At 38.2% G+C, this 25,723-nt stretch overlaps 2 protein-coding genes across 9 annotated transcripts in view; one reads left to right on the top strand and one right to left on the bottom strand.

The window, feature by feature from the left end:
- Window positions 1–20: 20 nt before the first annotated feature.
- ubl5 (ubiquitin like protein 5) lies at window positions 21–3,233 on the top strand. The gene is made up of 5 exons (XM_088075822.1): window positions 21–151; window positions 502–566; window positions 1,754–1,837; window positions 1,928–1,965; window positions 2,927–3,233. Exons 2-5 carry the CDS (start codon window positions 511–513, stop codon window positions 2,968–2,970), a joined length of 222 nt encoding a protein of 73 aa, XP_087931948.1. The 5' UTR covers window positions 21–151; window positions 502–510; the 3' UTR covers window positions 2,971–3,233.
- Window positions 3,234–6,087: 2,854 nt separating this feature from the next.
- Window positions 6,088–25,723, bottom strand: part of vav1 (vav guanine nucleotide exchange factor 1) — a 39,926-nt gene continuing 20,290 nt past the window's right edge. For 2 of the 8 annotated variants that reach the window (XM_042484582.2, XM_088075814.1), the window contains 25 exons: window positions 24,259–24,375; window positions 22,649–22,707; window positions 22,105–22,170; window positions 20,986–21,094; window positions 19,653–19,748; window positions 19,457–19,525; window positions 19,147–19,350; window positions 17,774–17,869; window positions 16,821–16,889; window positions 16,652–16,738; window positions 16,476–16,561; window positions 16,255–16,390; window positions 16,058–16,167; window positions 15,408–15,509; window positions 15,211–15,305; window positions 15,078–15,100; window positions 13,892–13,928; window positions 13,609–13,787; window positions 11,720–11,785; window positions 11,383–11,414; window positions 10,107–10,217; window positions 8,895–8,982; window positions 8,487–8,628; window positions 6,385–6,536; window positions 6,088–6,297 (listed from right to left, as the gene is read on the bottom strand). In XM_042484582.2, coding sequence (XP_042340516.1) covers window positions 6,244–6,297; window positions 6,385–6,536; window positions 8,487–8,628; window positions 8,895–8,982; window positions 10,107–10,217; window positions 11,383–11,414; window positions 11,720–11,785; window positions 13,609–13,787; window positions 13,892–13,928; window positions 15,078–15,100; window positions 15,211–15,305; window positions 15,408–15,509; window positions 16,058–16,167; window positions 16,255–16,390; window positions 16,476–16,561; window positions 16,652–16,738; window positions 16,821–16,889; window positions 17,774–17,869; window positions 19,147–19,350; window positions 19,457–19,525; window positions 19,653–19,748; window positions 20,986–21,094; window positions 22,105–22,170; window positions 22,649–22,707; window positions 24,259–24,375 — 2,385 coding nt within the window. In that variant the 3' untranslated portion in view covers window positions 6,088–6,243. The remainder of the gene's footprint in view (window positions 6,298–6,384; window positions 6,537–8,486; window positions 8,629–8,894; window positions 8,983–10,106; window positions 10,218–11,382; window positions 11,415–11,719; window positions 11,786–13,608; window positions 13,788–13,891; window positions 13,929–15,077; window positions 15,101–15,210; window positions 15,306–15,407; window positions 15,510–16,057; window positions 16,168–16,254; window positions 16,391–16,475; window positions 16,562–16,651; window positions 16,739–16,820; window positions 16,890–17,773; window positions 17,870–19,146; window positions 19,351–19,456; window positions 19,526–19,652; window positions 19,749–20,985; window positions 21,095–22,104; window positions 22,171–22,648; window positions 22,708–24,258; window positions 24,376–25,723) is intronic. The other 6 variants (XM_088075815.1, XM_088075818.1, XM_088075816.1 and 3 more) reach the window with 6 other exon arrangements.

The raw sequence follows: 25,723 nt of genomic DNA, 5'->3' as shown, positions 1-25,723 counted from the left end.
ACTGTCCTGTGATAGGCTGATTCGGACTGTCAATCACCGCTGCTCGCATCTGATTGGTCGAGACGCTAATAACACAAGCAGCATCAGCAGGACGCAGAGCCTTCCAGAAAATATTACTGAAAATATTCGTTATTCTGTCGTCAAGTCCCAGGTATGGATGTCACATTAAACTCCCAGTTATTGTAGATGGAATTTAAAGCTCGGTATTTTCAAGAGGGGATGTTGGTTTACGCGTGTGCTTTGTAACATTATCGGTCTCTACAATAATGTATGTAGCGGCGTTGTGAGTGCTAGCTAGCTGTTAGCCAACAAAGCAACATGTGTGATTTTAACTGATTCAAAAGCTCTGTTTCTGCTGTGTGGCACACTGAATAATCCACATTAGCTCTCAACTAGCTGTAATGTACTAGTATCAACGCCCTGAGCTGTGTGGATCACGGTTTAGAGCGATTCCACACACACACGTCGTGCTACCTCTGATATGTTGTCTTGTGCTGACAGGAGCTGAAGATGATCGAGGTGGTCTGCAATGATCGTCTGGGCAAGAAAGTCCGCGTCAAGTGCAAGTATCCTTCACTGAAACTGTGGAAATAACCCTCATAATGCGTCCTGACACATGTGTAACACTTGGGCCCACGTACGTTACTGTAAAAGTAGAGTTTACAGTGTCGTGCACAAGGGACTGTTCGTTATTTATGCGAAGGGAGAGGGTGTTGCAAAACGGGGGAGGTATGTCAAATAATTTATAAGCACTGGGAAGGAGTTGTTATTTTTTTCAGCTTAGGTGAGGGACATACAACTTTAAATGGTTTTATTTAGCATTTATTTTGAACATTCTCTGAACTAAGGGTGGACACTATGACCCCAAATAATATCACTATATTTAAGGGTATTTTTGCAGTAAGATATTCTTGATGATATGACGAATTACTGAAAAATATAAACAATGTTTTTGTACTACTAATTACAAGAACTTACAGTTTTGTGGTTGTCAACCTGGTATCTCCACATTGCACTTTTACATAAATTATTTCTATTGGTTCCCCTCTACGTCTATCAGTGGGTTTTACCATTTCAACCAATGAAATGTGTTTTTTTCTAATTCCTGAAAAATAGCAATTTTTGAGATTGGAGGTTTGCGCCAGACAGCAGCGAATTGCAACAAGATCATTGTTATAGCATTATATGTCAGCATAAACATAACAGTTTGCCTTTAGATATTCGTTAGAAAAATAAACAAAAAATTTCTGTCATTTATTTCGTTTGTAAAGAACAACAGTGACCAGCAGCCAACTTGCCCTCAGCCATGCTTGTGCTGCCATGTGTAACGATATGACATCATTATGTGAACAAGTTTAAATATTACTATTATCACGATGTTGATTGTTTTATCATATTAACAATTATACTGATATTATCATGAATGATTTGCACTGAGCCCCAGATCCCTCTAGCAGGATTGAATGACATGTTTATTAAAAAAAAAAAAAGAAAGAAATCGACAAAATTATACCAATGTGTCATAACCAGAATCGTCATATTTTCAAATTTCTGACAGCCTTGGGGAGGACTTGTACGTTGCTTAAGAAATAAGTTGTTGATAATTATCACTCCAGTGCTGTTTGCTCGTTACATTGGCTTCAGTACTACCTACATATCGTGTTAATATTAAGATATATATATATATATGTTTTGTTTGTTTTTTTTTTTCCTGAGTTACCACGTTGCTACTTCCTTAACCCCCATGTTTCAGCTCTGGGGATACAATCGGAGATCTAAAGAAGCTGATTGCTGCCCAGACAGGAACGCGATGTGACAAGATTGTATTAAAGAAATGGTAAGTTGTTTGTTTGAAATACTAACTGTAAAAAGTGTATCTGTCACTGTCCACTATTAGCAGCTAACTGTTCCTCCTCTGTTCCCACAGGTATACCATATTCAAGGACCACATATCTCTGGAAGACTGTATCCTTTAAACAATCGTTTCATCTGTTCTCTCACTGTCACTAACAAGCATCAGATAGAAATGCCATTAATATAAATTTATGTCAGTGACATTATTACAGACTTTTTTCTGTTATCAGAAAATTTCTAAGACATGGGAAGTAGGATATGATTTTTTTTTCAAATGTTGCATTGTAAAATCTCAATAACTTATTTTTAAAAATAATTTACCGAATGTCACTTGCATTACTGTCACAGGATAAAGGAACAAAGTTTTCAATTTTTTTCAACATTTGAAGTAGATCCTCCAACTTTAACTTGACCAAAAAGGTCATGCTTTATGTTACAGAAATATTTGGTTAAATTGTCCCTAAGACAAAGACATAAAATACATCAGTAAATAAATACTGGAAAAAAGAAAGGGGAGAAATGAGACTACAGAACATCGTCACATCGAACCGTGCCGAACCTTACAGCCTCCGAGCCGAGTGGTGGCAGCACTGCTGTGGTGTAGTTCTTTAATAACTTACCATTAGCTTTGTACTTCCGGCTTCCAAAATCCTGAAAGTGGAGTTCATTTGTGAAGATTATCATGCTGAACAAAACGTGTAAATTTTGTCAACCACAGAGTTTATTTCCTGGAATAATCAAAAATCCATTGAAAAAAATCCCACAAGCTTTTTGACGAGGGCGCCAGGGCGAGCTAACGTCCTGGTCATTCTGCAGAAACATGTCATCCCTGGAGCACTCTGGCCCATCAACATGTTTACAGCCTGGACCAAAAACAGTTTTGGTCTCTTTAGCTAATTTCAACATTCATGACAACTGTACACGGGGTGAATATCTATATAACTAGTTTGATTTTGGCTTCATTGGGCAATAATCCCGTGTTAAACTTCAGGTGGAAACAAGACTTGTGCGCCTCTTTGCTCAGGCTTCAGAAACTATCCTGATCTGTTGAACTTAACCACAAACTCTGCAGATGAAATCCACGACGGGATGAACCTGGAGCTGTACTACCAGTAGACCAGAGCAGGACCACAGGCCAGCTCCACACAGATGACCCTCATCCCCGTTAAGACACAGACGGGATCTCTCGTGAAAAACCACCATGATCACACAACACAGTCAAAAGAGAGGAGTGCTATCTCCAGAGCAGAAAACAGAAATTACATTGCCCTTAGTTTTATCTTATGAGTTTTGCCCAAAACTATGTGAAAGAGATGTTGTTGTTCTACAGTTATTGTTTTGATATTTTGGAATTAAAGCAGATATTTACCTACCTACAAGGCTGAGTGTTGGTCATTGTTGTCCATTAGTTGTGTTTTTTTACTCATGCAGGAAGGGACTGAAGTAACTCCTGTATGTGTAACACTTCTTCAATGGACTTTTTTCTCAACATTTAGATTCGTCGTAGTGGGAAAAGCAGAGTAAATTTCCCAGTTAGCCAGCATGGAGAATGCCAGGGTCTCCTCTTAAGTGGAATACTGCTATTATAATTTTATATTTTTATCTTACATACTAGTTTTATGTATTGCTTTGTAGCATTAGGCGCAGTTTTACATTTTACACATTTTACACACCCAGCACATTATCCATATTATCATTTAAATTGTCACATATTAGTGCTAATTGTCTAGTACTGTGTTTTTTACGTTTATATTTTTACATACTCAGCATATTATAAATTATTTTATATATTGAAATATTTATATACTGTGCTAATTGTTTACTCTTACGTATTTATATTTTAGATTTTAATACACTAATCTGACATGTCAAAATGTCTGCTGTAAGAAAGGTCTGTTAATGTCAGTTACATCCATGTTATCTGTACAAGCAGGTAATTGAAAACTGTTCATACATTTCACTTTATTTTCACGTCTTCCACTGGTCCAGGATGAGGTAAGTCTTTGCTTTCTAGTTTTGGAGAAGATTGCCAATGTGCAAAAACATTTGTTTTAACCCTTTGAAACCTGGAACGGTTTTCTTGTGCTACATTCAGATGCAATTCACTTGTATTTAAATCTGTGAACTCTGATTTGTTTGTCTTTTGAAAAGACAAAAGAAAAAAAAAACTCCCAAAAGCAAATTTCAAGAAATTAGTAGATTTAGAAAATTATTTTAAAAAAGAAAACTATATTTAAAAAAAACTATAAACTATATTTAGCTATATTTTTAATATATTGATTATTATTATTATGCCAATTTCCAGGTAATTTTCTTGTACTTTTTTTCTAATGTCTTGCTAATTTCTGGGTAATTTTTTAAGTTGGTCATTTGTTTCTTCCAATGTTTTGAAAGAAATCATGGCAATGCGCTCAAGTTTCAAAGGGTTAATTCTGCCAAACCACAGAAATAACATCTGAATTAAATTTAAAGGGTCGAAGTATGTTGACAACGCTGTCAGCACATGATTTTATACTTTTGTTCTCAGTGGTGGTAAGTAAATATATTAATCACGTATTTACCGCACAAACTTGATACTATAATTATTCTTCTACTCCACTACATTTCAAAGAGGGAAATTTTAATCTTGATGCCCCACTATACGTATCTGACAGCTGATACACGTGACTTGACAGGTTAAGATTTTTCATGCAAAAGATTAGTTTTTTAAAACAAATACACCGTTACAAACTGCCCGGCAGCATATAAAGCTGTTAAAAGCTCCGCATCAACCAGCTTCAACACTTCAGTCCTGCATACATGTCAATGTATTAATAATAATAATAATACAGTATACAAAACTGCTGATGGCTACTTTTAGTTAAACATTTGAAACCTGGAATGACAGTTTTCTTGTGCTGTGCATTTTATCATTTGAAACCCAATTTTGTGTCTTTGTTTGTTTTTGACAGCATGGCTGTCGAGCAACTTGGCAAGAAATGTCTCACAAATAGCAAGAAATTAGGAAGAGAATATGGCCTGAAAATGTGTTTTCATAAAAGACAGCTGGATAGATAAATTATTGGAAGATAACTAAAAAACTAGGAAAATGTCCACAAAACTATATTCATAATTATTATTACTATAAGTATTATTAACTATTTTACCTATATATTTTAGTTTTTGTTAGTTTTCTACCTTTTGTGTTTTACATTCTTGTCATTTTTTGCTAAATTTTGAGTTATTTTCTGGCAATTTCATCCCATGTTTTTGAAAGAAATCCAGCCAGTTTTGAAGTTTGAATGATCTACTTGTATTGTGGTATTGATTCCTTTACTTACAGCAGTGTTTTCAAACCTCTCCGAGGATCACTGGTCCTGCACGTTTCAGATCTCTGCTGCAAAACAGCTGATTGACATGATCAGTCTGTTATCAAGCTGCTTCAGAAGCTCATAACGAGCTGATCATTTCAATCAGCTGCAGCAGGAAGAGAGCTGAAACATGTAGGACCAGTGATCCTCCAAGGACAGGTCTGAGAAGCTGCCTCACAGTCAGTGAAGGCTGTGAACAGTGACACCAGAGACAGAAGGATGCTCCCAACTTTGGGGCAACAGTCTGGAGAAGACCTTTAATAAAAGTATTTGAAATTTATCCAAAATGTCCCAAAAACCATATTCATAATGCCACTAGTTTTATTATAAGAAAACATTTTAGAAATAATATTACCAAATGCCAAATGTAATAAAAAACAATATATCTATCTATCTATTGCTTATTTTCAAGCAATTTTCTTTTGAACCTTTTTTTGCTATTTTTTGGGCCTTGTCTTTAGTTGCTGTCTTCTCCCCATGTTTTTGGAAAAACAAACATTTCTTCCACGTTTCAAGGGGTTAAGTCACCAGACTGTTTGCTCTGGAGAGCAAGAGACTTGAAATGATTTTCCCAATATGCCGTGAAAGAGCTTGACCGCACTACAGAGCCCCGACCTCAGCCCCATCCAGCATCTTTGGGATGAATTAAAACAGAAACTATGAGCCAGGCCTCATCACTCAGCCTCAGTTACAATCTCACTGATGCTCTAGAGCAAATTCCTGCAGCCAGGTTCCAAAATGTTGTGGAAATCCCTCCTAGAAGAGTGGAGCAGCAGACTAATGCACATATTTTTGAAAACAGAAATTTAAGAAGCGGATACCGGTGCATATTTGATATTTGCTCCCAGTTAGTTCTACAGATATGAACCAGACATCCATCAGGTCGGCTGGACAAAAGTTTTATTCACATCACTAGACAGTCATTGGATCACAAGTAACAGCATCGTTCTCACACGCACACAGCCACACTCGTGCATATGGGTTAATGCAATCGCACAGACCTCCAAAAATGGGTCTACACATCTCCTCAGGAGCCACGTCAGCAGTAGTCAGAGTAGTCCTCCTCCACATAGTTGGCTGGAAAGAACCCCACCTGGAGACACAAGAGCAGAGCAGGTTAGACGAGACGCCTTAAAACCTGTAAATGTAGCTCTTTTAATAACGTTTCCAAATTCCTCACCCGGCCGTACACCTCTCCTTTCCACCAGCCACTGTGACCTTTCTTGGAGAGGATCTTGATGGTGTCTCCTTCCCGCAGCGACAGCTCGGAGCGGTCTCTGGCTGAGAAGTCATACCTGGCCCTCACTACGCCGAAACTCCTCATGCTGCCTCCTGTCAGACAGGACCAATGGAGCGACATGGATAAGTCCCAAAGAAGTCATTTTAGGAAATTAGCATATTCATTTTCTTTCCGAGAGTTTGGTGAGGAGATACCAGTCTCATAGAGAGCCTGGGTCTGTTCATAGGTGACAAAAATCCTCATGACCCCACTTCACCCCACAACTAGTCATTTTTATGCTTCAGTTTTGACAGCTTTACAGGTGCTGGTGGGAGGATTTTTTATGAGCAGCTCTATGAATAGTAATGTCCATCTGTCCGTGTTTGGCTGGTCGACCGATTTAGTCCAGACTGAATATATGTTTCAACAACTATTTCATGGACTGCCATTATTTTTTATAAAGACATTCTTGTTGCCTGATGAATCCTGCTGACTTTGTTGACCTCTGACCTCTCCTCTAGCGCCACCATGAGGTGGACCTGTGTGGTTTTAAAGGTGGAGTTTGAGATTCTGATTTGAAGATTGTTGATATTTGAACTCAACACCCAGACAAATACGCCGTGCACATGCACAAAAGCCTTTCTCTTTAAACATCCATGGCCGGCCCCCTGCCCTGTGCACGAGCACCAGCACCCTGGTTGTGTTCAAAAAACGTATAATTCATACATTTTTTGGAAGTCTCATGTTTTGCTATCCAGGATAAGCTGGTCCATCTCACTTTTGCACAAGTCTGATTAGATCACCCGCAAACAGGTACACAAATGACTAAAATGACCAAATCTGGATAATCAGTGCTCTAACTGGGACTACATATCACAATGTAGGCTGCCAGCTCTGTAAAGAAGACCGTAGTTTAAAACAGCTTTAAGATAAAGTCACGAATTAAAGTTAAAATTCAAGGAATTTTCTCAAAGATTTTCATGTAAATGAATGTCTATTAAGTTACTGTCACCAAATGAGGTTACACGTTGGTCATTTAATAATAATGACCCACTGATGAAAGCCTGTGCATTTGCAGTATCAGGAGCTGGATTTAAAATAATCACCGGACTTAGTTTTCTAACAAACACACTACATTTGCCACCTATTGCCATAGGTGCCACCAAAGAGAAAGAGAGTGATATCTTCTTTATTGTAACTTTAAATCATTCTTGTTAAATATTGACAGCTATCTGGAGATTATTTATGGGGAGCAGATACTTTATTTTTTTATATTCACCTCTCTGAAGGGCTTAATAGGCAGCCTAATGTCTACTTTATCTTCTTTATCACTGTAAACAAATCAAGTGTAAAATACATATTAATGTGTATATATCTCACCAATTTGAAAGTTTTGTATCATTTTGTCACTGAAATCCACCCTGAATCCACCCTGCTCCTGGGATCAGGATAATCATGATTTTTTCTGGATTATAGATATCTCACTAAAAGTTTTAAAAAACATAAACTGAAAGTTTGATGTCAAGCTTTACAGCAGAAATAAACATGCAGCTCGGTATAAAAGGGTTTTGGTCTTTATAGCTGATCTCCTCTTTCATGACAGCTGTTTGGGGGGTTAATTTTTATAAAACTCACCCATTTACATTTTTATTAAGGCTTAAAGTGACTCATAATTAAGGATGGGGCCACTTTGCCGGACAGGCTGTCTGCTGATAGTGTCCTTGGACTCATTCAGATTTAACCTCTGCTTCTGCAAAGCACCAGCCTCTCACCCAAATTTGGACGCTTCTGGCTCCAAAAAAATCAAGATGGTGAAATGCCGAACTAAAGGCTTCAAAACAGCAGTCAACAAACCAATGGGTAACCTCATGTGGGCTACATGAATTATTTTATACATTTTATGTTTGTGACCAAATACTTGCACAACTAAGTTCCATGCAGCCTCAGTTGTACTGAGCGGTGTTTAGCGGTAAGAAGCGAATGAGCACATTTCCAAAAATGTTGAAGTATTCCTTCAGTAAAGATCATAATAAAGAGTATGCAGTGACAGAGATGTACTGTACCTGGTGTGGTATTCGGCGTGGTGTTTGGCGTGTTGTTTGGCGAGTTGCTTTGCTCAGGTTGTTTGTATGGCGTACACAGCGTGGTGTCCACATCCTTGAAATACTCCTTCAGAGAGTTCTGCTGATAAAACTGAATCATCTCCTAACGAGAGAAGAAGAACGACAACAGGAGAAGGAGAGTGTTACGGACATGCGAGACAAATGTTGGATGTGGACTGACTTGAGGAAACGAGGTTACTTGCAACGTAAAGGGCAGTTTCAGTGTATTTTTTCCGGTCAGAGATGTTTGTTAAACTCAGTTTGTTAGGTTTGGCAAGTTGGCGGCACACAGGGACACAATGGCTTTGAGCTTTATCTCATATATTTCTCATAGTTTTTATACAGTAGCAACAAAGAAACTTGACTTACAATTAAACCCTTGAACGCTTTCTTGTCATTAATGCGGTACAGGCCGTCAGTGGACGTGATCTTAATGTGTCTGATGTCCATGTTGAACCTGGAAAATCAGACAGAGTGCTATGGATGAAACAGATAACAGTAAAACAAGACGATCAGTGTTTTTATAATAACATTTTAATAACACTGATGGGAAAGTTCAGTGAAGAGGTTACTTTCATAAAGAGGTTAAAAGTTGACCTCGGTCTTGCTTAATCAGACTTTTCCACTTCTGCAAAGATCAGTGTCATATGACCATGGTTTTATGGATGATGTACTTGTCCTTTGTTAGAGAAGACGTGTTTTCCTGTTTCAGAGACGAAGCGATATCTGAGCTCAGAGAAATCCAGCTCTTTATCAAAGTTTAGCAAAGCTCGCCGTTCAACATATCTGAGCCAGCATGAGTTTGGTCATTGACTGTAGGGCTGCACAATATGCAAACAAAATCTTATCACTGTTTTTTGACAGATATTGTGGAGTGAGTCAGAAAATTAGTAGAAATGGTCATTTTTGCATTTTGTTTTCATTTTAAAAAATGATGATGTGATTTTTGTTGAGGTCTGTAACAAACAATCTTGTACCCTTACATGTGGAGTTTGATTTGAATGAATTAAATGATTAATCAGTCATCAAAATAGTTGCTAGATTTTCTGACAGTCAATCAATCATAGTTATACACAGCAACAGCTTCAAATGAATTTCAATGACTACGACCTGCTTCAAACTGAAATATTAAAACAATATATCATGCTATATACAATAATACTGAATATAACCACATCTAAATAACCTTTAATTTTAACCAAATTTATCCCAGCTTTAACAGAACAATCTAGTATCTTTTGACCTGCACATGAACAAATAAGCGTTTAGTAGGAGGCCATCTTCAATATGTACACTTAAAGTAAAATAAACTATACATTTTTCCTGATAAAAATTCTCTTTTAAGGCGCCTGTTGGGTCAGTGGATAGAGCGGCACACCATATACAGAGGTTGTATCCTCGCCGCAGCGGCCGCTGGTTTGATTCCAGTCTCTACCCTTTGCTGCATGTCGCCCCCTCTCTCTCCCTCTCTCTCTCCCCCTTTCACGCTTAAACTGTCCTGTCCATTAAAGGCATTAAAAACCAAAAAAAATAATCTTAAAAAAAATAAATCTCTTTAATGAGTTATCTGCGAAGGCTTACTTGATGCTGATAGCAAACTCTCCTCCGTCTTTCTGCCGCACAAGGAACGTCCCATCAGACCGGGACATCAGCAGGTTTTTGGCAGCCGTTCTGTCCATATTTCCCGCGAACCTTCAAGCACAGTGAAAATCAGAACCTGACTCTTTGCTTAAAGCAAGACTGTAAATACTTTTGAAACAACACAAGGCAAAAGTGTGGGTTTCAATAAGTTACAACATGTTGCTTTAGAGTTGCTTGAACATTTTAAGTACTCTTATTTAGAATTTATAAGCAATATACAATAATATATTTGCAAATTTCTTTATCATTTCTTTATCAACTCTAATGCAGCTGTACTCGGATGAGAGGATATCAAGTGTTTATTAATGTACAGTATTTGTCAGCAGCTATACCTTCCACTATTTATTAAATGTTTATTTAAAAGGGACACAGCATATTAATGAACATCAGTATAAAACAGAAATGTTAATATGCCCGTGTAAGCAGGACTGCAAAGTGCAAAATTCAACACGTGTTGGTTGTGTGCATGAAAGTAAGGACGAGGAGCTATATTGCATATTTCATATTATTACTACAGTATAATGCTGTATCCATCATTAATTATCTATTTATACACTAACCTCCACTTAGGGTTGGAAGAATCATAGTTTTGACATTAACACATATATCTGCTTACAACTGTGTTATAGTGTGTTGTAAATCATGTATTAAATGTTTTTGTATGGCTATAAATGCAAATGGGGGGGGCAAGTAAGCTGTCAACAAAACAGGTTTTATTTACGACTGCTGCGCATTTCAAATTACTCTGGTGATGTAAGTTTTTGTTTGCAGAAAAATCTGGGTGTAAATTGGTGCAGTCTGAGGGCATCTTGTGTTGTTTCATTTCACAATGTCATACTTGATGATACCACCAGGTGACACCAAAGGAAATCATTTAGATCCTGCATGGTGACTTAGAGGACAACACCTGTGTTTTTACATGCTGGTTTTATTTATTCATGAGAGCAGCAATTTCATGACCGGCAACTAATATCTAAAGGTTAATTTATATTTTGCATTCAATGGTGTGAGGTGATAGATCCAATCAGTGTCACAATGATAGTTTTATTTTTTCCCAAAAGAAATCTGCTGGAGGGGGGGGGGCTATAAATAATGTTATTTTCCATCACCTTTGATGTGTTAATCAGTGTCTGTCACAACGCAGTACAATACAATATGATATAAAGCTATGAGGTTGGTGACCGACTGATTAAACATAGTTGCTGCTGATACTCACCAGCTGAAGCCAGACAGGTCAGAGGTCGGCCTCTGGAAAAAGGTGAAATCACACAGAGGTTAGGTGTAAGACTTTGCAAAGGTCTGTGGTCTTGGTGGTGACTGTTCTTCAGTTCTCATTACTGCTAATGTTGGTTTGAGCAAATGGTGTAAGCTGACACAAACCACTGAACTTAACGGAACATGTCAAGTTTGTTTTCTTGTGCTCAGATATCTCTTAAAAAGTATTTGAAAACTTATCAAAAAACACACATCAAAATACATTTTGAAAAGTATGTCATTTTTGTGGAGGGTGTGTGTTGTTTTGGAGCTCATGTTGGCCAGTGGATTGTACTCACAGAGATGTACGGCTGAACTTTTTGGCAGGGGAACCATCCCATCTGACCAACAGTTAGGTTTCTTCCCTGAGTGACACACACAACAACAAATCACATGGACTGGGCAGACTAACCAGTCATTGCAACACAGAAATGAATCATCAGATCAACATGAAGAAGTAACTTGGAAACAAACCACCACCCTAAAACAAATGGCTCATGTGCAGCAGATATTGATCTGGGGCAATTCACACCATATTTGTATTCTGAGGAAGTCTCCCAGAGCTTTAGACAACTAATATGATGATTTATGGCTAGAAAAAGGCTTAATTAAATATTGTGGATCCACCAGTTCCAGAGTGTGGCTGATTAAAGCACAAAGCCAGTATTTCTCAAGCTTTAGCCCTTTTACTAACAAGACTTCAACATTACACAACAGTGTGTAAGATTTAGTGGCATCTAATGGTGAGGACTGCAGATTGTAACGCACCGAACCTTCTCCTGTGTGTCAGTCATGAACTCCTGGTTAAGATTCTTTCAGTGTTTTTTGTTCAGGAGGTTTTAAATTATCTGCAGAGGTCTCTTCCTCTCCAACACAAATAGAGAAGGCAGTACAGGCAGTTTCATGCTACAAATCAATGTTTCTCAGACGTTGTGCAGCATGTTGGAGACAGAGGGCTAGCCTAGCATCTGCAAATCTTCACTCACTTTTTTCCCCTAATAACTTAAGATCCGGACGCTTATTAAGTTTTTACCAGGAGCCGAATTGTCCGTAGAGGTCTCTGTCTCTCCAAAACAAATGGACCTGATGGACTGGTAAAAACACTGAATAAAAGTTTTAAACATCAGGGTTTTTATGAAGCTGGTTAGCTTGTCGCAAAGGGCCTGCTTACTACTGTGGCGGACATGAAGATATGAATGGCCCCATCTAGGCCAGTGTTTTGTTTTCCCATTCTGGGCTACCGTAGAAACATGGCGGTGCAACATGGATGAGGACCTGCTCCCTCTGTAGATAAATATGACTCATTCTAAAGCAACAAAACATAACAAATCTTATTTTCAGGTGATTATACACCCAAGAAAACATACTTCTTATTTCATATGCATTTCTACAAATATATCCTCCTAAATCCTACACACCGGACATTTAAGACAAATGTCTTTACTACCCTCGAAATATGTTCATTTAAAATAAACTTCACTCGTCAACTTTAAATAATCACAGCAAGCAATAAAGAAATAAAATAACTTTTGCTTATTGTTGTGAATGACACTTCTGTGAATCCAAAATTGTGGACAAGTTTCCCACAAACAATCCACCGAGTCAACAAAATCTAAACTGCTTTGTCATGCAACAATAACAGAACTGAAATATAAAGTGTGAGAAGTAGTAAAACATTCACTCACCAACCTACAAACTATGGTTTGCTTTGTAAAATTGATCAGCAACAGGGTAAGTTTCACTTGATAGGTCTTTTCTCAGCAGATTTGTCATTGTAGGAAAAGCACAGGTGTGACTTATAACAGTAACTATTGCTCCGTTCCAATCAGATATCCCAGTGGACCGTGACAGTGTGAAAATGAGCCGGCATGCACAATAACCCTAACCCTGAAACTAAAGCAGCTAAATGGTATTCAGCCACTGAGTGTGATTTATTTTTCAAATCAAAACCTTGTACATGAATCACACATTGGAGGTGCGCTGGTTGACGCAAGGGAGGAAGCAGAATGAGATACTGAGAGGAAAATTAGAAAAGAGACTCAAGGAGACCAAAGCACCTCACACCCACTCATTAACCACATGAAGTAAAGCTTGAAATGCAACAGAATAATGTGTGACCCCCCCCCCCCCAGCCTTACACAGTACACAGTACACAGTGTGTATACTTCTGTTTGTTTTTTAACGCTACCTCCCACCATGGCAGGTCGACATCTGCCCGGGTCAGCTCAACGATGTCCCCTTTGGAGAGGTTAAGTGGCTGGCCAAAGCCCACTGGGGGCGGAGGCAAGCCATAATACTCTTGACAAACCTCCATCTTAGGAAATCCTGAAGCCGAGAGCGAGGAGGAGATGTTTTGAGGAGGGAGATCTGACAGGCAATTCAAAAACTTTTATTCCATCAAATATTTCATTAATTCCTAAACATTTAGGAGGTTGTTTTGGGAAAATGTGCTGTTTAAAGATATTTCTTACCAACGTTGGAATGTCCGGAGGACCTCTGTGTTTTAGTCTGAAGGAACAAAAGAAAAAAAAAACTAGAGCAACTGCACTTTTCTATTTACACAAGTTAAAGGCTCTGTTTGTAACTTTCAGAAAATCCTTGTTATTAGTGACACCTCTCTCTAAGGCTGCTCAGTGAACTGCATCCTTTGTAACCACGAGCGAGCACCTGTGTCGACCACAATGGTGACAAACAAGAGACTGACTGTGATCAACCAGCTTCATGTTGATAAAATTCTGTAAAATAAATTGTCATCATATTTAGAATAACATTACTATCTGTGTGTTTCTGTGTTTAATTTGAACCATTGACACCATGAGACTAAGAGGCTTGCTGATTGGTACTTACTTCATCATATAACCTAAACTTAGGATACAGTCAGCCTTACCTATAACCAGTCTATGGCTGTACCTCAGCTTCACTAGATTTGCCATTCAATGCTTCATAGCAAAGCTGCCCCAGGAGTCTGGATGAATTAGTTCACATTAATCACTCGATACAGTACTTTGCTAGCTGGAAATTCCTCTGCATTTCAAAGCGAGCCAATGTTGGGTAACATCCGCCAGCTAAAACCACAATATCGCAAAATATTTCAGTCAGTTTTTTCTTCAGGGTTACTGTTGTTACTGTTTGTTTGTCATACCCCACAAATGAGAGACCCCCCCCCCGAGGAACGTAGACAGCAACTCTGGGGACAGACCTTCAGTCAGCGGCTAAAAAGCTCAAATTCAACCAGCGCAAACCTCAGCTGTAAGTACAAGTCCATCTCCGGGCTGCTGCTGCAGATGCAGCTCGCCATTAGGAGACATTTGCCACTAGGGCTTTCTGCCAGAAAGGGATTTTTTGGTTAAGGTTCATCACATTCTTCACATTCTTTACATAGAGGTCAGTCCACAGGCTGTTACAAGCAACTGACAAAGTCGGGGGAGGTCTCAGCTTTTAATTTACTGTGACAATCCCTTCACCCACTGGCTATTAAAAAAATAAATAAACACGTAATTCATACATTTAAAAAAATACATACAGAATCTTTAGATATAAATGTCAAAAAATTACATATAGTATACAAACAGAGGAAAAGATCCAACAGAGGCTTATTTACCTTGACAGAAATAATATAAAACATAGCCACAGTGTCAAAGGTAAATGCAGACTTACCTTCCTTACAGTACCAGCATGATCTGTAATTTGAAGAGCACAATCAATGTGAGAAATGAGAATTACACTAATTCATGATAATTTACCAATATGAAAGTAATATGTAAACACATGCGCACACACTTTAACAGACCTGAGTTTCGACCACAAGCAGAGACTCTGCCTAAACACTCTTTATGTGCTGCCATTTTACAGCGAGTGCAGCGATAGCCCTGGAAAAATATTCCTCTGCAGACGACAGATGGAGAGATTCAGCTTCAGAGGAAAAACCTTTTTTAAAATTGGAGCTGAGAGATGAAATGGAGAGAAACAGCCACTGAGACAAAGTACCTCAACAGCATCGAGCAGGCCTTGCAGGAGGTGGTTTCCTCGAAGCAGTGCATCTGGAAGTCATGGTTGTTGGCCGTGGAGTTATCTGGACACATATTCGACCTACAACCGTGATGTGCAGATATTTAGACATTGCTTGGCTAACAAGCATTTACAGAGTAGGTCTTCACTAGAAGGTAGTTTGACTTCAGAGAAAGTAAAAAACTTGCTGTTGCCCTCTGCCCAGAGACCATCTGTTTGGTATTCCTGAGACTGAAGAAACCCACAGCAGCAGCAGCCAGTGCAGAATGCAAATAACATAATCAACGAATCATGTTCATATCCTACAAGGCTGAGCAATCGGCAAAACTGCGACACAAAACAAATAATGACAATTGGCTGCAGCTTAACTTGTAAGTCAGTGTCTGTCAACAGAGTCAGTTCTGTTTCTCTTCTCGTGTTTTACATGAAACAGTTTACTTTTCTAAATATTGCCTGCACACAAAGTTTCTCTTTTTAGCTATGTTTCTGACATAATGACACAGCTTTCAAACTCCTAAGATGCTTCTATTACCTCTACTCTCATCTTTGGCAAGAATTTATTGTGTGTGTTTCCATGTATTATATGTGCACGTGAGTGTGTGTGTGTGTGTGTGTGTGTGGTAACTCACAGTGCCATCTCAAACTGTTCCAGCCATTTCTTCTTCAGCTCTCTGGTTTTGAAGAATAAATCGTATCCACACCTCCCATAGCAGTCCAGCAGAAGGAACAAATAGGACCACTGTTCACATACACACACCGTTAGCTTTATGTACACCTAATAGATGTACTGTCTGGTATCATTTGTGCTACAGATTAGCTGAAAGACCTTCTTATTGTCCTTTTCTCCTGTGGTTTCGTCTCGTATCTGGTAGTGCTGTAGTTCAATGATCTCCTTTAGCTCAAATGTCTCTCCGCTCTTCTTCTTACAGATAAACATGGCCTTATCGAAGAGGAATGCATACCTGACAAACAGCCACAGATACAACACAACTTTGCATACATGGTGTTGACGCATGAAAGTAACATTGAGACAGAATCAAAACACACCTGTCCTGTTTAGACTTTTTCTCTGGGCTGCAGATCTTCAGCTCACCGTCGATCTTCGGGCGACCGTAAAAAGCTAGAGACTGAGTCTTTAGAGCAGAGGAGAGTGAGGATGACCAGTGAAGAGAAGAAAAAAATTGAAATCCAAACAATAAATTCCAAATGAAACATGATCTCACCATGTTTTCTATGGACAACTGGAAGGTGGTGATCTGTCTGATGATCTCATTGTCTCGCTTCACCTCATTCACACACTGCGCCAAGTCCTGTAAACACACACAGACGGATTAATGAATGTTTAAATACACTACATTTAAGTTAGTGATTGACATAAACACACACACTTACTCTCATGGCATCAAGACCTGAACGAAGATTGTCCTTCTCTGCAGGGTCTGTGGTGTGCTTCACCAGCTCCTGCAGGCATAAACAGAAAACATCAGGGGCAAACTGGTAACATTAACATGCAGAGGTGTAATGCAACTCAGTGGTGGAAGAAGTTCTTTACTTCCTTTTATGAAGTAACAGTACTAATACCTGGCTATAGAAAAACTTTGTTACCAGTAAAAGTCCTGGATTGAAAATGTGATTAAAGTAAAACTATGTAAGAAAAAACAGGAAAATGATGTTCTTAAAGCATTTAAAGTAAAAGTACTCAATGCAACTAAGTGAGTATTTCTATTATGAATTATTGTGCTTATTATGTTCTCAATTATTCAATAGATTTTCTGGTTTGTAAAACTTCTGAAAATAGTGAGAAACACCTCCAACAAGTCCAAAGTTACACAATTTTGATAAACCAAAATGCTTGTTTTGAACAACCAATGGTCTAAATCTCAAAACGATTCAATAAATTAAAAGTATTAAAACAATTAAAAGGAAAAGCAGCAAATCCATTATTTTTTTCATAAAATAGTTGTCAAAATAGTTGCCAATTAATTTTCTGTCAATAAACTTATTGCCATATGCTGTACTTGAATAATATAATAATAATAATAATAAAACAATAATAATAATATTAGCACTTCGTGCACTTTGAATGCAAAAAAAACCCCCACAATTTGTAAAGGTACTTAAGTTGTAAAATACACGTAGTGGACTAAAAAGTACAATATTTGTGTGTGATGGAGTATGAAGAAGAATAAATAGAAAATACTCTACCTCTAGAAGTACCTCCAACTTGTGCTTTAGTGAAATACTTTGAGTGTAAACGTACTTAGTTACATTCCAACACACACACACACACACACACACACACACACACACACACACATATTAAACACACACCTGTGCAAACATACCTGCAACAGTAGGTGATATTTGAGGACCCTCTGCATAGGAACCATGAGTAAATCTCTGAGAGAAAAACGCCCACTATTTGCTCTGTTCGAACACTCCTGAAAGAAAAGGAAGCAAAAATCTGCAGTTAACTATAAATGAGTGAAGAGGATCCTGCGTGGAAGACTTCAGCCTTCCGGCCAGTTGTCCTTTGCGGCAATATGCGGTACTAAAACCTTTTGGCCAGAAAGTATTTCCCATTTAGACCATCATTAAGAAAGTCTGGTAAAGCACAGATGGGACACCTAAAACCAGGGGCGGACTGGCAATAAAAAGCAGCTTGGGAATATGCTGTCATGCAGCTCCAATTTGATACCCCAAATACAAACACAAAACAAGTTTGTCGATCAACTAATCATAGTGCTGAAAGAAAACACAATCTGCCAATTTGTATTGCTTGTGTTAGGTGTATATGTAAAATAATTTAACTACTTTTCCAAGGTCTTCCTCCCTATGGTTGTGAGCACAGAAAGAAAAATTTCAAAGCTGAATCATACAACATCAATAAATCGACATCAATAAAGCAGATCAGCAAAGTCGGCAGCCAACTGGCTAAATGAAATTATTAAATAAATATGAAATAATTAAACTTAACAGTGTAATAGTAATGAAAATATAATAAAATACTGTTTTGAACAGACACATTTTAAGGAGTGATTTAAAATATATAAACATGATATAGAATATCAAATTTACACATGTAAGCATCAAAGCACCTGCTCCCTGCTCACTTCTCTTTGATATTTATGCTTCTTCGTCCCTGTCCTCGTCATCACCTGTAGACCGCTTTAGTAAATGTGTTATCTTTGCACCTAACTGTATGCAACGACAGCCAGCAAAGACCCTTTTCTTGTTTTTGGCACATCTTCTCTGCACTGCCGAGCATTGGCTTCTCTCGTACTAATTTGGCAATGAGTGCTAGACTTAAAACAAGTGCTAGATAGGCCTGCTAACTGACTAAGTGATACTTGCAGTTTCTTTTGTAATCGCAATTGCTTTCTCGGATTGCATCAGCCATGTTTCTAAGACCTTTTGTGTATTAATTATGCATTTAATCTTATATATCACACATATATATATATGTAGGGTTCTTGTACATGATGTCATCTCAACATACACTGAATCTACCTTCAGTTCCATACTGAAATTTCAACCTTGAAATAACCAAAACTACTTCATTCCTTTCTCCAAAAAAACCCTCCCACACAAACAAATACATAACAAAATACTTCTGCTCACTTTGTGCACATTATAATACATCTATAAATAATTACTGTTCACTGTAAAATCACACATCTCCTGTGCTCCTGTGTTTTAACGAGTGTGTCTTCCTCACCTCCAGTTTCATTCTGATGTCCTCCCTTGTATTTGAAAGCTTGTCCAGGTGCTTTGTCGCCGTTTCCACCTGACTGCAGTAACGACCGTACAGTAAGAGCTTCTCCTTGTAGCTCAGAAACACCTGGTACAGGTTCTTGGCTCCGTAATCTAGGATAGAACTCCGAACCTCTTCTAACAAACTACGATGAATGATGGCCAACTCCTACGAATAAACATAGACAGAAAACACGTAAACAAGGCGAGATACATAAAGGTATATATGAACTGCACACGGTTGGGATTGGTTGGGAGATCACCTCCTTCCGTACCTCTACGTTGATGAAGATACTCTCTATGTCTTGAGGCTGGAGAAACTTTTGAAGAGGCTTCATAAAGTGCTGCACAAAAAAAGTTGTTAATCTCTCTTTGAATGTGCACATAATTAATTGTCTTTTTTTTGTGTGTCTGTGTGTGAGTGACTTTTCCATGTGTGATTAATGTGTGAGATTACAAAGGTGTGCACACCTGTAATATAGATTCCAGTGTATCAGTGTATTTCTCTTCTGTCTGTCTGATCTCCTGCAGGCAGCACTCCCGTTTGTCTACCCCGGTCTTCTGCTGCTGCAGAAACGCACACAAAAAAGGTCAAATTAAGCATAAAGAGATCACACAAGAGGATATTTAAGATTTGTTTAAACTTTAATCTTAGTGCCAAACTGAACATTAGAGGCAGATTTTCTAGAAAAATATCTATTAAGTACTTTTTTTTATTTCTTGATTACCAGTCTGTTGGCAATCCTCCTCCTTCTACAGTGGAAACAGTGGGCCAATTGACGCACAAATATTTGCCCAAAACATTATAGAAAGAACAGGATAATGCAGCACTTTTCTAAAAAGCAATGCAGAGACTCAAATAAAAGTAATCCCTCTTAATCATCATTTATGATCCACTAGATGTGTGTTCCAGCATATTCTTCTACAGAGATTCCTTCTTCTGTATTTTCTTTTTTTTGCTGTGTTTGGGATATTCCAGGGCACCGCATGCAGGTAAGGTTGGGAATTTAAAAAAAGGTAGCACTCAGTTAGGAGCGGCATGTAAACAGAGCACAGAAAAAACACAAATGTAGGAAAGATCAAGCGGAGTGAATCTGGGGCTGGCCTTCAGTTTCACGTGCAATAGTGTTTACAAACATTAAACCAAAAAATGTATACTGCATAGTTCACATTTAAATACAACAGCTTTTCATTTTTTACTGTCATTTTCTGAACATTTCTGTGTCATTTTTCCCTTGACGCCCTATTAATTTCTAACCCTGACTCTCCTGAAGCCTCATTCACACCAGCTGGTGTCGTGTCTCATAGCCAGACTGTGCTTTTATGAATTATGTAGCTGGGTGACATTTACTCATAATGCAGGATGGGTCTGCTGTCTGAAGTTAAAATGGCTCCAGTCTGCAAATGGAGACACATTGCAAAAATCTCTGCACAACTTTGGGTGGTTAGGATCACTGGTTCTCAAACTGGGGGTCATAACACACACAAAATGAATCTGAGAAGATTTAGAGATATAGGAAAGCAGAAATCTACTGCACCAAATCGTGTTTATTTTTTCAGACTGTCTTCTAAACTTTGCTTTCCTCTGGCAAATTACTGAATAATTTTTCCTACTAAGGCATCTAAATGCAACCAGTGACAAGAGGTCTCAAGTAAAAATTGTTTCGCTTTAGGGATCCACTGGTTTTGATGATCAAACAGAGACTTTGACCTTGAATTCTGAACTCCCGTGGTCAAACACAGACCTTCAAAGCTTCCAGGTTACCAAAAGGCACAGCTTCCTTTTTGTTTGCGGTCCACTCACAGTTTCAGGTTGTTCATCCGTCCTCATCAGGTCTTCATAGATCTCGTCTCCTTCGTTCTCCTCATCCTCCACAAAGTCGTACAAGTCATCATCCTCGTCCACTGTGTCACTGATACACACACACACACACACACACACACACACACACACACACACACACACACACACACACACACAGCAGTGTTATCATCAGAATTTTTGCCTTGTCTTCAACATCACTTTCTCGCTTCACAAAGAGGTCAGAGGTCACAGTGTGTAGGTGGTGGAGATTCACTATGTTGCTTGAGGATAAATAAAGCATGATGGATACTTGGAGTGCTGAAATGATTCTGTTTTTCTTTTTTGGCTGACAAATGTGCTCCATAATATATAACAAACTATAGATTAATACTTAGTGTGGGCAGGGTGTTGCCATGTTTAAATTCTGATGAGGAGTTTAGGAGAATATAGTTAAAATTATTAAATGATATTCAAAATTACTCTTTCCTTCATTTTATTGCTTAAATAGGAAATTGCGTGGTAAATCTATTTACTAAACTCATCTACGAAAGGAATATATTTCTCCATGTGCATTTATAGAAAAGTAACATTTGGTGCATTAACAGCTGCAGCTTCATATTTGCATTAGTATCCAGATATGATTCAATTTTAAGTTCAGTGGGTCCCAATTATATATTTTTTTCTTTTAAATATTTAAGATTCCATAAGATTTGCATTCATTTGAAACCGCTTCTTAGAAATTATGCTGGCAAACTAAATTTATTTTTAGTCAACACATCTGCTGTCATTTGTAGATATATTGGCCTCAGCTGGGTACAAACAAATTATAAAGATAGACTGGTATGATGGGTGCTTTCTCTAATTGTAGGTGCAGCTGTCATTTTTTTTTTTTTTTTTTTTTTAACATGGAGTCTTTAAATGAAAGGGTTAAACAAGAGGTTTAAAGGCCTTGATGCTGAAAATGCAGACCAAAAGGAGAAATTGCTATTGACCTGTGCTCCAATTTGTTTAAACCAACAAAACAATAAAACATTGATAAGAACAAACAGGGCACTTTTTAAAACCGCCTCTCCTTATTGTCAACAATATTATTTTTAAATGACTGAAAAAAAGACTTACTCTATCTGGTCAGACAGGCCACTGTAGATCTCATCATCCGGAGCGCATCCACCCAAAGGAAAAGGCCTGGAGATGGGGAGGTGCATTTGTAGGTGATGGTGTAAAAAGGAAGAAAAGTGCAGGGAGAATGAAAATTACATGAATGTTGTAATCAATTAATTGATGTTCTTATAGATAAAGCTGGGTTGTAGGCAGAAGCAGACAAGCCACCATTACTGTAATGAATGTAAAGTATTTCACTTTTTGAGCGCCTTTGCCAAGAAGATAGTCATGGTGAAAATATAGTCATCATTAAAATTATGGTTAGAAACCAAATATTTTAAACTTTTTAGCAGTTTTAACAGACAGAGACGTCTTTTCTGCTGTTACCAGCTCCTCCAGCTTTGGGACAAACAAACACATTCTCTGCTGCATGAAAACAGTTTTACTTTAAAAATTTCTAATAAATCTTCTTTTATTTAATGTTTAAATGCTGTGTGTAACTGATAAAAAAGTGAACTGCATTAACACTTTAAATATGCAACAGAGGAAGGATGTTACTTACTGGAGTCTTCCTTGTGTAGCAATGGGTGAATGGGAGAGAATGGACAAAGTGTCTATAACCTGTGGCACACAGGGACACAGTTTAAAGTTAGTACTTCCTTTACAGAAAGAGAGACAGAATCTGGCAGAGAAACAGCAAGAGCTGTTTCACACTTTAATCACTGACACTGAATAATTCTCTCTGACCTGGTTTCACCCAGGACTGCGGTATCATGATGAGTGATCTCAGAGAACCAATTTCATGAGAGATGTGACCAGATACAAACTCAGAGATTTTTTTTCTGATTATGCAATAAAGTGCTTCAGTGAGGTCTAATATCACTGCCTAACTGGACTTGGTTGTTGTGTTAATGTTTCATAACGTATTCTCCCTCTCCAAAATTACCCTTGACTTTTGTTGCATTTGAAAACATTCTCCAAAGTTGCAGCGAGAGACAAATAAAAATTCAACAGCTGCTTCCTGAACTAAGGTTGTTCTCTTTCAGAGAGAAAAAGAAAGAAAGAAAGTGGGCCTGTCATGACACTTGTGGTGATATAAAATAAAAATACTGTCCAAATAAGGAGTGTATCTCTCAGTCAATACTGCTGAACCATTATTTTTACTGTCATTCAAGATAGAGAGAAGAAGCTGTGACAAGAAGTGAAAGTCTGAATGAGAATTAAAAAAAACCCAAAACATTTGAATGGACCGATTTACAATCATAATAATCAGCATATCTTCAATAAGACTTATAAGGAAGATTTTTGGGAAACACACTTATAGTTTCCTTGGCAAGAATCAGATGACAGGATCAGTACCGGTCTCAGTTCTGCACAGTAAATATGAAGCTACAGCCAGCCTTTGTGTCTGTGGTAGTGGGCATATGAAAATGCAGAAGAATAATCTGTAGTTTGAGCAACAGCTGTAGAGCCAGTGAATCTTTCAGATATTCGAAAGATGAGCAAGGATATCTAGGTGCAGGTAAGACTGCAGTAAGTTTACAACGCTTTTATACATACTACCCACATTGTTATGATACAAGCTGGTTGAACATCTGTAAGTATCCCTTTACGTAAAGCTTCTGAATACTTCTTACAACACTGTAAATCACACTCTTCTGATAACACTGCACCTGTGCATTTTATGTACTTTATTGCACAGGTTGACTGACTCGAAGCAGTAAAGTGAAACGAAAAGCTCAGTGACGGTAACACTCTGTAAACAAAAAGGACAAATATTGTAAAAGGACCCCACAGTCAGGTTGGTGTCCAGCTCCTGCTGCCTCATTTAATTTTCTTCCTCTTAACTTTGTACATACTAATCAGAAAAGTGCACATTTCAATCCCCTGCTGTTCAAACTAAAGTGCTGTGGCTGCACTGCACTGAAAGTGAAAGAGAACTGTGAAATACTGCATTCGTTCTCTCAGCCGCTTCAATTATAAAATTACCAAACTACTTCCTGTTAGAGCTGTGTGGGTGTCTGCAAGCTGCAGTAAGGAGTCAGGGCTCTTCACGCTTCTGACTTCAACCATTATGACAGGAGTATGAGTGCACAATCTCTCTCTTACTGTACTGTACTGAATAAGATAGATAGATAGAAAGATAGGTAGATGGATGTGGTGGGGTGATACCTTTCCGAAGTCTCGGACATCAAACAGGTCAAAGGCCTCAAACAGTTCACTCTTTTTGAGATGAAACTTCTCCTGACAAACTCCCAGAAACGTCCGGATATTCTTCAGGCACAGGAACTAAAAACAAACACGAATGTTACTTTACTTCTACTGAAACGATTAGTTTATCATTTGATGACCAGAACATTTAACAACTACGATTCTGATAATCTATTTACAGTTATGTGGTTTTTCAAAGAACAAGCCTCTGCAGCCACACCAGAGGTTCAATTATCAGCATGCATGAAAGCATGACAATTTTAAAGAGACAGTTCACTTTAAACTCAAAAATACATATTTCTCCTACCTGTAGTACTATTTATCAATCTAGATTGTTTTGGTGTGAGTTGCTGAGTGTTGGAGATATCAGCCGTGGGGATGTCTGCCTTCTCTCCAACATAATGGATCTAGATGGTGCTCTGCTCTTGGTGCTCAAAGCACAAAAAAAAAATACATTTTAAAAGCTCAATAGTGACGTCTCTTTCCAGAAATCCTGACCCCCCAGAATCCTTACTAAAGATACTCCTTAGACCATGCTGTGAGCAGTTTCATGTAAGAACTATTTTTTATCTAACTATCAACTGAATCATCCTGTAGAAGGAAGCGGGCATCTAGTCATGGGCCCTTTTTACACAGAGACTGCCCTACAGGGTCACTACACAGTCACTTCTTTATGCCTCCTTTGCATGTTTACACAGAACCCAACTACAGCAGAATTATTCCTCTCCAGTGTGTGATTGACTGAAAAACTGCATCCTGGCAGCAAAGCAGGTGTTTTCAGAGCTACTGTCTCAAGCACTAAGCTTCTCGTCCATGAGCAGTTGCATGCTTCCTTCTGCATAGTGATACAGTTGGTGGGTGTGGTGTTTTTGGGTTTTTTTTGGTGCTTTGAGCGAGTGCCTAGTTCAATAAAATTTGAGAGAAAGCAGACATCTCCATGGCTGATATCTACAACAATGGGTAACTCACACCAAAACAATTGAAACTGATAAATAACACTATAGGTAAGAGAAAAATAATATTCTTGTTTTTAGGATGAACTGTCCCTTTAACTGTGTTTAGCAGGTTTCACCAAGTGTCAGCCTTTTAGTGCAGCTTGTCAGCATTATAACTTTCATTAAATCTGGAGGTATTTGGTCTTATTTTTGTGCCAATTCATCCAGCAGATGTTGACATTTTTCACAGGATGAAACTTTGACCTGCTGGTGGCACTAGAGGAAAAGTCATGTGATTATCAAATTGATTCATCCTCAGAGGGAGATGGATGTGTGACATCAAGACAAGACATTTAATTTTAAAAAATCTGTCATAATATTTCTGTATGTACCGAAATGGTGGTTCAATCAACATGTCACTGGTATAGCTAGAAAAAAACACCAAAAAAGGGAGGGAACAAGGCTGAACCAAAACCTGTAGCAAGATAGAC

This window comes from Plectropomus leopardus, chromosome 3, assembly GCF_026936395.1.
Source record: "Plectropomus leopardus strain MGB_pleo_1.0 chromosome 3, ASM2693639v1, whole genome shotgun sequence".
In the NCBI taxonomy this organism is placed as follows: Eukaryota; Metazoa; Chordata; class Actinopteri; order Perciformes; family Serranidae; genus Plectropomus; species Plectropomus leopardus.
This window is presented reverse-complemented; position numbering and strand designations above follow the sequence as displayed.